The sequence below is a fragment of the Canis lupus genome, chromosome 2 (genome assembly GCF_003254725.2).
Source record: "Canis lupus dingo isolate Sandy chromosome 2, ASM325472v2, whole genome shotgun sequence".
NCBI lineage: Eukaryota > Metazoa > Chordata > Mammalia > Carnivora > Canidae > Canis > Canis lupus.
Window position 1 is genome coordinate 67,410,842 of NC_064244.1, and position 12,313 is coordinate 67,423,154.

The window sequence follows — 12,313 nt, forward strand, 5'->3', positions numbered from 1 at the left end:
GGTGGGGAGGGAGAGGGCCAGACATTTTAAAACTCCGGCCCAATTGTGATGTAAATGATGTGTGACCCTTGGCCAAAATGGGCAGCGCCCTTACCTGCCCTCACCCCCGCCACCAGCAAACCCAGCACGGGTTAAGTCGCCGCCGCGCCCGGTCCCGGAGCCAGGCAGGGGGTCCGCCCGGGGCGTCTGCGCGCCGCCCGGAGGACGGGCTCCTTTTCGTGGACGCCGCCCCGCGGCTGCCGGGGCTCTGCCCGGACCCAGCGCCAGGGGCCATGGCAAGAGCCCTCCGGCCCCGGCTCGCGGCCGCGCTGAGTGCCACGGCCGGGGGCTCCCGGCGAGAGAAACGGGCTCTGTGAGGTCAGCGCGCCGCGGCCCGGGTCACAATGCAGCCGCCCCTCGACGCCCGGGCCGTGGCGCGCCGCAGACACCTGCCCGGCTCCGCCTGGACCCGAGCGTCCTCCCGCGCCCTGGGTCGGGCAACTGCTTCCCGCCCGGGACCGGCCTCGGCCTCCGGCAGGTGAGCAACGCCCCGGGGGGCGGGCGCGGGCGCGGGCAGGGGGCGCCCGGAGGCCCGGGAGCGCCTGACCGCCACTCCCCGCGCAGAGCGCCCCCGGGCCCGGACATGAGTGCCCAGGAGCCCCCGCAGGGTCGGAGATTCCCCATTGAGGCCGGAGACTCCCCTGGCCTTGCCGCCGCCCCCGAGTCCCAGGACAGCCCGGAGCCGGTAGCCACGGAGCACAACCCGGTCAGGTGAGGCCGGCGCCCCCCCGCGGCCCCTCCTGCCGCCCCGGCCCCCTGGGGCGTCCCTGCCGTGGGGGCCCCGGGATGCCTGCGTCCGCTTCCCCCGTCCAGAACCCCGTCCCCGCGTCAGGGCTCGGAGGGAGGGGGGCAGGGCGGGTGCACTTTCCCCCGCGTTCCCAACCGCAGGGGCCGGGCCCCGCTTTCCCCAGGCCGCTTCGACGCTGCCCGGGCTGCCACTGCCTGACGCTGCTGCACGTGCCCATCGACGTCTACCTGGCCATGGGCGGGAGCCCCCGGGCCCGCGCCACCTGAGTGCGCCTGCGCACGGCGGCTCCGCGGGAGCCGGGCGGGGACGGGGCCGCCGCGGGCCACCACGCTGAGGTCGCGCGCGCCGAGCACGAGACAATGATGCACATTTTAAAATAAAAGAATGATGCACATTTTAATAAAGCACAGCATAAACTGTTCTTTCCACTCCGGGCTGGCCGTGTATGTCTATCCCGTCGATCGGCCCGCAAGCTGCCCGCCCGCCGTCCTCGCAGGGACCCAACCCTAGAGTCCCGTGCTCCCAGTGGGCGCCAGCCCTTTCTCCCATTTCTTCCGGGTCCTGACCCCTTGCAGGGCAACCTTTCCCCTGCCCTCATCCTTCGCCTCATCCCTCTTGGTTTTCCAGGGAAATTCGCACAGCTGTGCTGGACTCTGGTGGTCCAGAGAGGCTCTGGCCTGGAGCGGTTGGACAGACAACTTAGAATAAAGAGAATGGCCACCCACAACAGGCCTGTTTAATGCTCCTGAGATGGAGTTAGATTTTGTTACCTGCTGTTCTGTGACCCCAGGCACCTCTGGCTTCGTTGGAGGGATTAGTGGTCTCCCAGGCCTTCTAGAGCCTTGATTTCTCCTGGGAGTGGTAGGACCAAAAGAAGACTGGGGAAAAAACCTTGATTTCTCATTCCTTTTTTTTTTTTTTTAGATTTTATTTATTCATGAGAGACACAGAGAGAGAGAGGCAGAGACACAGGCAGAGGGAGAAGCAGGCTCCATGCAGGAAGCCCAACATGAGACTCGATCCCAGGTCTCCAGGATCACACCCTGGGCTGAAGGCAGTGCTAAACTTCTGAGCCACCCAGGCTGCCCCTCATTCCTATTTTATATAGAGTTGAGGGAACTGAGGCTTGAGAGACTTGCCCAGGTTCCCCCAGATGATAGTTGAGAGTCTAGCACACTCATCAGTGTCCTCAGACTTAATACTCTAAAATCTATCCATGAGCCAAGGCTGCCTGGAAGTATAGCATTTAACTGAACAAGTATTTTCCACTTTTCAATTTTGCTTTAATGAGCTTGTATTATCTTAATATTAGAAAAAAGTATATGTACCAGTATATACCAAAAGTATATGACCCAGAGGTCAGCTCAGTCTCCTGGTCCCTGAAATCTAAATACAGATGACTTAACACCCCTAAGCCACGTGGGGTAGAACTCCCAGCCCTCCCTAGAATACTTCAGAATCCCAGTCACCCCAAAGGACCACCATTCTCAACTTCCCAAAGGACCATCATTCTCAACTGCCGTACAAATTCTCTCCCAGGCAGTTCCCAAATGTAGGAGACTTATTAAAAGAGTAGAGGATGTCACTATATTGTACATCTGAAACTAATATTACACCATGTTAACTGGAATTTAAATTAAAACTTTAAAAAAGTAAAATTTTAAAAATACACTAAAAAAAAAAAAAGAGAGAGAGAAGATATTTGCCAAAAAAGGGTCTACTTCGAAGTGAGGACTTTAGACTTGACCATCTGGTGCCTGGTCCTTCAAACGTCCTAGTTCTTGAAAGCTCTCCTATGCCTCCCTCTCCCTTTTACCCACCAGGAGAATACCTGGCTTCAGGCCACAATGCTGGCTTCTTTTCTTTCTCCACTTTACTCCTCTCTTTCTCCACCCTTAATTCCTAGAGAGCCCCTAGGGTTGTCATTTCAGTCCATTAAGTGGAGTAATCCGGCTGTTTCTATCCCCACTGAACTGCATCCAGGCAGGCCCTACTCAGCAGAACCCACACCACTACCCCACAGAAAAGGGCCTTCTTCCCTGCAAACAGTAACCTCCCTTCTTAGAAGACCACTGTTAAGTTTAGAGAGAAAAAAAATATCGGCCTCTATACTGATAAGGTATCTCCTTTGTAAGCAACTAAAGTTGGCTTATGCCAAAAAGGAATTGGTCGTCTCAAGTGGCTGGGAAGGATATAAGCTTTCCAGATACATAAAGGAACATTAAGGGAATAAGTTAGGAACTAGGGTGGTCGCTGGGCCCACCAAGACTGCCCATCTGTCCATGATTATCTGCTCTGGGCAGTGATCATAGCTGAGGCAGTTTGAAGATCTGCTCGTGGAAGGAAGAGGTGCTTTCTCCCTGTCTCAGTTTACCTGACCTTGGCAAGGACAGCAATTGGCCCTTCATAAGTGGCATGCGAAGTCTTTTGGCCAATTACCGTAGTCAGGGAAATGTGAGACTGTAACTGATCCAGCTGGACCAGCAGAACCTACCCTTGAGGTAGAAGCCTGGCCAGGTGATTGACAGCATCACCAGAAAATAATGGGCAGTGATGGAGAAAAAACATTCCAGGAGCAGAGATAGCTTATGTCAACACTGGGTATACCTGGGAGGAAAAGAAGCCTGGGCAGAGAGAGAGAGAGGCAGAAGCCAGGGTAACAACTCTATTCCATGTAAATGGAGATCCTTGGACAGTGTGACCAGGAGTCAGGCCACTGGGTTCTAGTTTGGGCCCTGTTGCTGCCTCAGTCGATACAAGTCCACCAGCCAGGCCTGTGCAGGGCACTGGGAATTCAGCGGAAAATGTGAAGGACACAGGCATTGGCCCTCATGGAACTCATACAGCCTAGCAGACCAGAGACCTCACTCAAGCAAGTCCCTTCTTCACTGATTTAAAAAAAAAAAAAAGGGCCACCTGGCTGGCTTGCTCAGTTGGAGGAGAGTGAGACTCTTGATGTCGGGTAAGTTCAAGCCCGACACTGGGTTTAGAGCTTACATACATACACACATATCAATTTTACAAGGAGGGAGAGGGCACCTGGGTGACTCAGTCTGTTGAACTGGGTGTCTGACTCTTGGTTTTGGCTCAGGTCATGATCTCTGGTTGTGAGATCAAGCCCCACATCGGGCTCCATGCTTCCCCTCCACCCCACCCTACTGCTCACTCTCTCTCTCTCTCATTCTCTCTAAAATAAATAAAAATCTTAAAAAAGAAAGGGAAAGAAAAGACAAGACTTACTGCCAGCCCTCCCCCATATGCGTGGGTAACCAGTAACAGTAACGCAAAGATTTCAGACACACACCTTGCCTAGATGGGTCAGACCCTGGGGCTAGTTAGCTCCACCAGGTGGAGAGCACCTCGTGGGCAAAGCCCTGGAGACTGGAAAGTGGAGGCAAGTTCCAGGAAGTCCGTTCAGTCACCTTCTGCCAACACCTCCCTCTCTGGGCTGCACCGGGTACTGAGAACCCAGGCTTGACTCTCACAGATCCCTGGCCCTCGCAGAGCTCAGAATTCAGGGGATCTGGGGATGAGTTAACAAAAGAAAAGCTGGACCAAGGAGGCCTTGAATTTGAGCTTTGTTCTCTAGGAGACAGGGAACATGACAGACCCCAACTTGAGTTACTTTGCTCTCTTATTTTTTCTCTACTTTTCCATCGTATTCTCTGTTTCTTCCTCCCCTACCCCCCACAGAAAAGTCACTGGCCTCAACTCTGGTCTGAGATTTGAGTCCTGTCTCTGCCATTCACTGGCTATGTAAACTTGGACTAGTTACTTCGCCTCTCTGAGTCTCCATTTCCAAATCTGTAAAATGGGGTTAATGACACCTGCAGGAGGCTTTCGTGGCCTACAGCACCAGGCAGGAGTCTCTGGCACAGCCAGGACTTAAGCAAGAGAAGCTGCTGCTCCTACCTCTGGCTTCAAGGGGCAGTAGAGAGCCAGCCAGTCGCGAGCCCTGGGCCTGGGTGATGCCCAGCCTTGGAGCGGGTTGGGGAATCCCTCTCGCCTCCCTCTGCCAACTTCCCAGCAGTTCTGCTCCTGAGCCTAGGAACTTGGCTGGGGGGCATTTCCAGGGGAATCCCCAGGTGGGAAAGGAAGAGCTGCCTCCCTCACCCTCGAAGATAAAGTGGTCCCCAGACCCCAAGGCAGGACCCCCAGATCCCAAGCTGATTCTCTGGGCCCACAGAATAGGGATGGACCTGGAGAAAGGGGCATACTCAAATCACGGCTTCCCCTGACTTGCCTCTCAGACACCTTATTAGCTAGCCCCTCCCTAAAGGACCCCCTTTTAGAAGGAGGGGGCGAAGTACAGATGGACCCCCCGGGTTACCATGGAGATGGCAGGGAAAAGGTTGCTGTATCGTCATGGCAACAATTGACGTCAGTACTACCCTTTCCTGTTGCTTGATATGAGGGGGGGGCAGCCACCCCAACCACAAGCAAATACCCCACAAAGCCTCCTTTCCTTACTGAGCCAATCAACCAGAGGGTCGACGAGCTTAATATAGCACAAGTTAAAAGCAGTCTCTGATGTCAGTCAAACCCTGTTCAAATCCTCGTTCTGCCTGTCTTAGCTGTGGGAATTTTAGCAAGTTCCTTAAGCCCTGGAAGTCTCATCTTCCAATGGGGATAAATCAGCTACCTGCCTCCAGAGTGAGTGTGAGGACCGCATGGGATCGTGCAGGTCATGGGCACTGGGCCAGCTCACAGGAGACGCACACTGACCTTAGGGACTGTTGGGTCCTGGGATCCGTCAGTGGATGTGGCCCTTCAGATACAGACTCACAGCCCCCCAAAAACATAGGACTAAGCTCCCAAGTTTGAGCATCTTAGAATGGGGGGGGGGGCATCTCAAGATGGAGCCAGAAACAGTGGAATTTCCAGACTCTGAGGAAACCCCAGATGCCACTTTCCCTGAAACCCCGTCACATCCGGACTCTGACCCAACTTCCCCTTCTGCTCCCTCTGCCTCCTCCTAGGCCTTCTCAGCAGTCTTCATGGGCCTCCATCTGCTCTTCTATGGAAAAGGATGGAGGAAAGCCCACAGGTAGACATCAGGCAGCCAGACACTGAGTAGGTTGGACGCCCCAGGTATAGGGGTGTCCCAGTGCCCTCTGGCATCTCCCCACCCATCTTCAGGCATGGGGCCACCAAAAACGTTCTCATTGCCTGTCTCTGCCCTCACTTCTGTCCAGGCAACAGCAGTCCATTCTGCTCCAGTTCCCCCGCCACCACCCTGAATCAGGGGCCCATCATTGCCCAAGCAAGCCCCTAACCTGACTCCCTGTTTCCTTCCTGGCTTGATGCCTCCCACCAGTAATTTATCAAGATCACAAACCCAGGGCAGCCCAGGTGGCTCAGCGGTTTAAGCATTGCCTTCAGCCCAGGGTGTGATCCTGGAGACGCAGGATCAAGTCCCATGTTGGGCTCCCTGCATGGAGCCTGCTTCTCCCTCTGCCTCTATCTCTGCCTCTGTGTGTGTGTGTGTGTGTTTCTCATGAATAAATAAATAAAATCTTTTAAAAAAGAAAAATAGAGATCACAAACCCAGCCATACCATTTTCCTATTTAAGACTCATCTGTGGTTTCTTTACATCATTTATCCAGCCGCACCACACCCCTCAATGATTCACATCACATTCTTCCACCTGCTTTTCCAGGCATGCTGTTCCTTCTGCCCAGAACAGCCTCCCTCCCAAGCCCACTTACCCTTCAGGTCTCTACCAATTGACACAGGTCCTCTGACCACCTGTGCTTCCCCTCTCGTAGCACCTTCTTGTTCCACTGTGTGCCCGGTGATCCCTGATGCATGTCTGCCTTCCCCCTTACGCTGTGGACTCACTGAGGGCACGGGCTGTGTCATGTTCATCCTGACATCCCAGGGGCCTAGATAGAATGGCAGGGCTCAGGAGTTGGTAGAGTGTCTGCAAATTAGACTAGCTAGTGACTGCGTGATAGGTCCACAGAGGAGCGGCGGCAGTGCTGCGAGGAGAAGGAACCAGCAGAGCCAGCCAGGAGGTCCAGAATGGTTCCCCTAAGGACAATGCAGCTGAGGCAAGGAAGTGGGGAGGAAATGTCCCTGGCACTGGGGTTGGTAGGTGCCAAGGGTGCTCTTGGTGCTAAAGACACTGTGCAGAGGGGCAAACTCATGTTTTGGAAAGACAACCCTGGCTGCTTTGCGGGAATAGACCACATAAGGGATAGAGAGTGGCAGCAGGGAACCACGGCAGGAGGCTGCTGCAGCCCCCTTGGGTGAAAGGTGAGGGGCCTTGGACCAGGCATGCATTAGCAGTGGGAATGGACAGAAGCTATGGGATTTTTTAAATGTCCTGGGGTGCCTGGGTGGCTCAGTCAGTTAGGCGTCTGCCTCTAGCTCAGGTCATGATTTCAGGGTCCTGGGATTGAGCCCCTGTCGGCTCCCTGTCCAGCAGGGACCCTGCTTCTCCCTCTCCCTCTGCCCCTCATCCTGCTCAGGCTCTCTCTCATTCTCTCTCAAATAAATATATGAATGAATGAATGAATGAATGAATGAATGAATGAATCTTTAAAAAAATAAAATGTCCTGGAGAGGACAGGATTTCATAGCTGCTTGAATATGAAACGACAGAGAAGAGCCTACAACAAAACCCAGATTTTTGGTTCTGGCAGCTGAGAAAATGGCCAAGCTAGGGAACATGGGAGGAAGGGCAGGTGTGGGGCATGTTTCCTCCGAGGTGGGACATCCGGGGAGGGAGGGGTGAGGAGACAGGTATAGGGCAGAGAAGACAGACCAGGGCTGAAAGAGAGAAGTGAGTCTCTGACAGAGGTAGACACCCAAGGCAAGGGAACCAATGAGATTTCCTTGGGACATGATTAGGCAGTGAGCAAAGGATGAGAAATTTGCCATATGGCAGCAGCCAGTAAGATGGCAAGGAAATCAAGAGTGCACAGTGTCCAGAAAAACAAGGACACAAAAGTATTTCACGTGGGAGGGAGTATTTGTATGAAAGTCAGCCACTGCTAAAGGGTCAAGTCAGATAAAGACTCACGACCATCCCTGGGATTTAGCAAGGAGGAGGTCAGTGGTGACCTTGAGGAGCAGAGCTGTTCCTGTGGAATGGTGGGGGAGGAAGCCAGATTGCAGGGGCTGAGTGAGGAAGTGGAAACAGCGTGTGTACACAACTCTTTCAAGAATGTTGGCTGTGAAGGGGAGCTGGAGAAGGACATGGGGTTGAAGGAGGCTTTCTTCTTTTTCAAAGATAGGAAAGACTAGAGCCTGTTTGTTTGCTGCTGGGAAGGAGCCATCAGGGAGGGAGAGGTTGGATGGAGATAGAGAAAAGAGGAAGGGATGAGGGGAGGGAGAGTCCCTAAGGAGGGGAAAACAGGAGATTAAATCCCCAAATATGGCTGCAAAATTGGGGGACAAGTCAGGGCCTGTAGTAGGCCCTGGGGGCTCGGAACAGCTGCCCACTCTCCCCAGCAGCCAGTGTGAGTCACTGGGGGGGAAATAGCCCAAACTGGCAGTGTGGGAAAGAGAGCTGGGCCAGCACGTTCCACTGGATCCCCAGGGGGTCGGGGAGCAGGGCCCAGCCTGGGCTCTGAGCCCTGAACCCCATGCTCTGATCAGAACAAGGGCACCTCTGTAGGGGTGGGCAGAGCAGTATGAAGCCTGGGTTTTACTTTTGGCTTCTCTCTGCCACTCTCTGAACCTGTTTCCCCTTCTCCCAAGAGGGTGTTAGACCAGATCAAGGGCTTCTAACTTTTTCTTTGTTGGGGGTGGTGAGGAGGGTTTGCTGTCAGGGATCCTTTCTAAACTCTTCCCAGAAATATATATGTATTTGGAACTTTGAGACAGTCTAGGGGGTCCTGGATCCCCAGAAGTTCATTCATAGAATGTCTCCAGATGAGAACTCCTGAACTAGAGGTGGCTGAGGGGCCTTCTGCCTCTAACGTTTGAAAGTGCCCTGGAGCAAGGGGCAAAGCTCTTGAAAGGGCCTTGGGAGGCAGAGCTGGGGGACCCTAAGCCTGGGAGCAGGCCCGCCTTTGGAGGTGTGCGTCCTGCCTGAGGATGCCATCGGGGTGGGCCTGCAAGCAGAGGCTGGGCCCCGGGGTGGGATGGGGAAAGTCTATCCAGCCGGCAGCCGATCTTGCTGCCCGTCCTTGGTCCTGGGGCAGGGGGGAGTAGGGAGTGTCTCAGGAGACCTTGGAAATCCGGGGCCTGGCCGCCTCCCACCAAGGCGGCGGGTGAAGTCCGACCACCGCCCAGACCCACCCGCCCCCGCCCCGCTCCGCCCGCTGACGCCTCCTGCTAAAAACGGGCGTCCCGGGGGGAGTATGGGCTTTCAGGCCTCCCCCTCCACCCCGGCGGGTATTTAAGAGGCCGAGGCCGGCCAGGCGGGCCGACGCCATGCTCTTCACCGAGACTGCCCACTTCGTGGTGAATTTTCTTCTGTCCCGGTGAGGGGGCCCCGGGGAGGGCGCCGGCGGGACAAAGGGCCTCCAGCAGCGGGGGGAGGAGGCGCCGGCCGAGCGCCCCGACGCGGTCCTCCAGGCCCTCCGGCCCCCCGGCCCACAGGGCCTCCGACGCAGGCCGGGCCCGCCCGCGGAGCTCGGGGTGACGGCTGCCGCGTCTCCCCCGCAGGCGGCCCCGGGCCCCGCCCCCACACCGCCTGGACCAGGAGCTGTGTTTCTGGGGCTGCCGCGGCCCGGCCCTGCCGGCGCCCGCCTCCCGCCGCAGCCTGGGCGACTACTGGCTGAGCCCGCAGCGCCGCCGCCCACCGGGCGCCGCCTGGCGCTGGCCGACGCGCAACCTGCTGCTGCTGCCGGGGGCCACCGGGCTGGCGGACGTGCCCTCGGCGCGCTGGCCCAGCTGCTACGGCGCGCGCCCGCGCCTCACGTGAGCGCGCGGGGCGGGGCCCGGGGCGGGGCCGGGGGCGGGGGCGGGCCGGGGCGGGGCCCGAGGCGGAGGGCCGGTCAGGGGTTGGGTAGCCCGGGCCTGACGGGGCCTGGGAGCGGGAGCAGGGGGCGGAACCCGGCGGGGAGGGCGGGGCGCCGCTGAGAGCGGAGGGGAGGGGCGGGGCCAGGCGGAATGGGCGTCGCCGGGGGGCGGAGCCTTGCCCCCACCCTGTCGGCCCGACTTTCCCCTCCTCCAGGTGGAAGCACCGATGGCAGAATATTAACTACCAATTCCTGGGCAAGAGGAAGAGGCATCTAGCTCCCCTGCGCCCGTGAGAGCCGGTGAGGGGCGGGGCCAAAGGAGAGTGCGGCCGGCGGGGCGGGGTTCAGGGGGCGGGGCCTGGCGGAGGTGGGCGGGGCCTGGCGGAGGTGGGCGGGGCAGGGCGAGATGCCAGTGTCCGCGGAGCTTCCCCAGCCGCTGCCTCCCGGGCTCCAGGACCTGGAGGGGACGGGCCATCGGACTCTGCGGGATTACTCATCCCTTCCTTTCTCTGACCACCACACTTTTTACAAGATTGACAGATTTGACTATATTAAAATTTCTGTTCATCAGAAGGCACCTAAAAAAGTAAAATAGAGGGGTGCCTGGCGAGCTCTGTCGGTAGAGTATGCAACTTTTGATCTCAGGGTCCTGAATTTGAGCCCATAGAAATTACTTTAAAATAATAATAATAGGGCGCCTGGGTGGGTCGGTGGGTGAAGCCTCTGCCTTCCGCTCAGGTGGTGCTGCGGGCGGCGTCCTGGGATGGAGCCCTGCATCAGGTTCCTTGCTTAGCCGGGAGCCTGCGTGTCCCTTGCCCCACCTGCCCCACCTGCCCTGCCTTGTGTTCTCTCTCTCTCACTATCTCTCGCTCTCTCAAACAAATAAATCAAAATCTTAAAAATAAAAAATTATAATAAAGTATAATAGGGTTCCAAACAAGGCTCCTGCCTAGCAACCCAGCTGAATGACCTGAGAGAAAGGAAGTCCTGGTGGCCTTGAGGGCACAGTACTGACAGTCACCCTCTGTGCATCTCTGAATGCCTCTGCCTCTGAGCATGGCTGTGTTTCTCTGGGTGTGCATCTATCTCTGATCTCTATGTCCGTTTATTTATTCAACAATTACTTATCAAGGATCAAGGGCCTGTTTTCGTTTATGCTAGGTTTATACTCTGAGTGATTGAGCTGACATTGAATTCCCTGCCCTCATGGGGCTTACATTCTGGTTAGAGAAACAATAAAAAGAAGGGATAAACAATGCCTTGGGTTTGAGAAGAACAAGGGGGCCAGGTGCTGCTTTATATGGAGTGAGCAGGGAATCTGTCTTGTCTAGAACAATACCTGACTCATAATCGAGGCTCAGTAAATGTTGCATGAATGAATGGTTTGGTTAGGTCCTGTCTGAGGAGGGAACTCTCAATCAATGCTTGAAGGATGAAGGGTCAGCCACTCCAGACCCTGGAAAGAGTGTTCTGAGTGGAGGGAACAGCACAGGACTAGTTGCCTCCGGCTGTCTGCCCTGTTGTATCCCTGTTGCCGGCTCTGTTTGTTGTCTCTGTGATCTTGGGAATCCTAAGGCAGGTTTAAACAGGGCCCCTCCAGGGTCTCCGGAAGTGAGGTCACTGCTGAGCTGATTCACCCCCTGGCCTGCTCTGGCCTAACTAGCCTGGCCCAGCCATTCCCCTGGAAGCCGACCCTCCCCCCAGCGGCCTCAGTCCCATGACCTCTGGCTCCTTCCCGGGCTAGCATCCTGTAGCAGGCAGGAAGGCCTTCATGCTCCCTAACCACAGTCCTTCCTCTCACTCTGCCTTGCAGGCAGAGGAGTCCTGCCTGGACAGAGAGGCCCAGGAAAGACCTGACAGAGTGGGAGGCATAACCCCCCTGCCGCCCCCCCCCATCCCCCCGCCCGGGCTACACCTGGGAGGGGCAGAGCAATCACTCATCTTCGAAGCTTCTGCTACATGTATTTTGTCATTCAGTCCTTCAGCGCCCATTTCATAGACAAACTCAGGCAGGCCCAGAGAAGAGAAGGGGGCAGAACTGGGACCCGAGCACAGGCCTCCTGATGAAATAGTAATAATCAGGATCCCTGGGTGGCGCAGCGGTTTGGCGCCTGCCTTTGGCCCAGGGCGTGATCCTGGAGACCCGGGATCAAATCCCACATCGGGCTCCTGGTGCATGGAGCCTGCTTCTCCCTCTCTCTCTCTCTCTCTCTCTCTCTCTTTCTCTCTCTGTGACTATCATAAATAAATAAAAGTTAAAAAAAAAAGAAATAGTAATAATTGTGACAACAGATATTTATTGCCCATTTATTCTCTGCCGGGTACTGTGCTAAAATTTTGCGTGCATTTTCTTTTTAAAGATTTTTAAAAATTTATTTATTCATGAGAGACACAGAGAGAGAGAGAGAGAGAGAGAGGCAGAGGGAGAAGCAGGCTCCACCTAAGGAGCCCGATGTGGGACTCGATCCCGGGACTCCAGGGTTACTCCCTGGGCTGAAGGCAGCGCTAAACCGCTGAGCCACCCAGGGATTCCCTGCATTTTCTTTTTTAAGATTTATCATAAACCAGGGATCCCTGGGCGGCTCAGCGGTTTAGCGCCTGCCTTCACCC

The 12,313-nt window shown here is 56.0% G+C and overlaps 1 protein-coding gene across 1 annotated transcript; it reads left to right on the forward strand.

The window, feature by feature from the left end:
- Window positions 1-68: 68 nt before the first annotated feature.
- FAM229A (family with sequence similarity 229 member A) lies at window positions 69-1,215 on the forward strand. Its single transcript, XM_025446970.3, has 3 exons — window positions 69-517; window positions 604-750; window positions 951-1,215. The coding sequence occupies exons 1-3, from the start codon at window positions 384-386 to the stop codon at window positions 1,051-1,053; spliced, it is 384 nt and encodes a 127-aa protein (XP_025302755.1). The 5' UTR covers window positions 69-383; the 3' UTR covers window positions 1,054-1,215.
- Window positions 1,216-12,313: the final 11,098 nt, after the last annotated feature.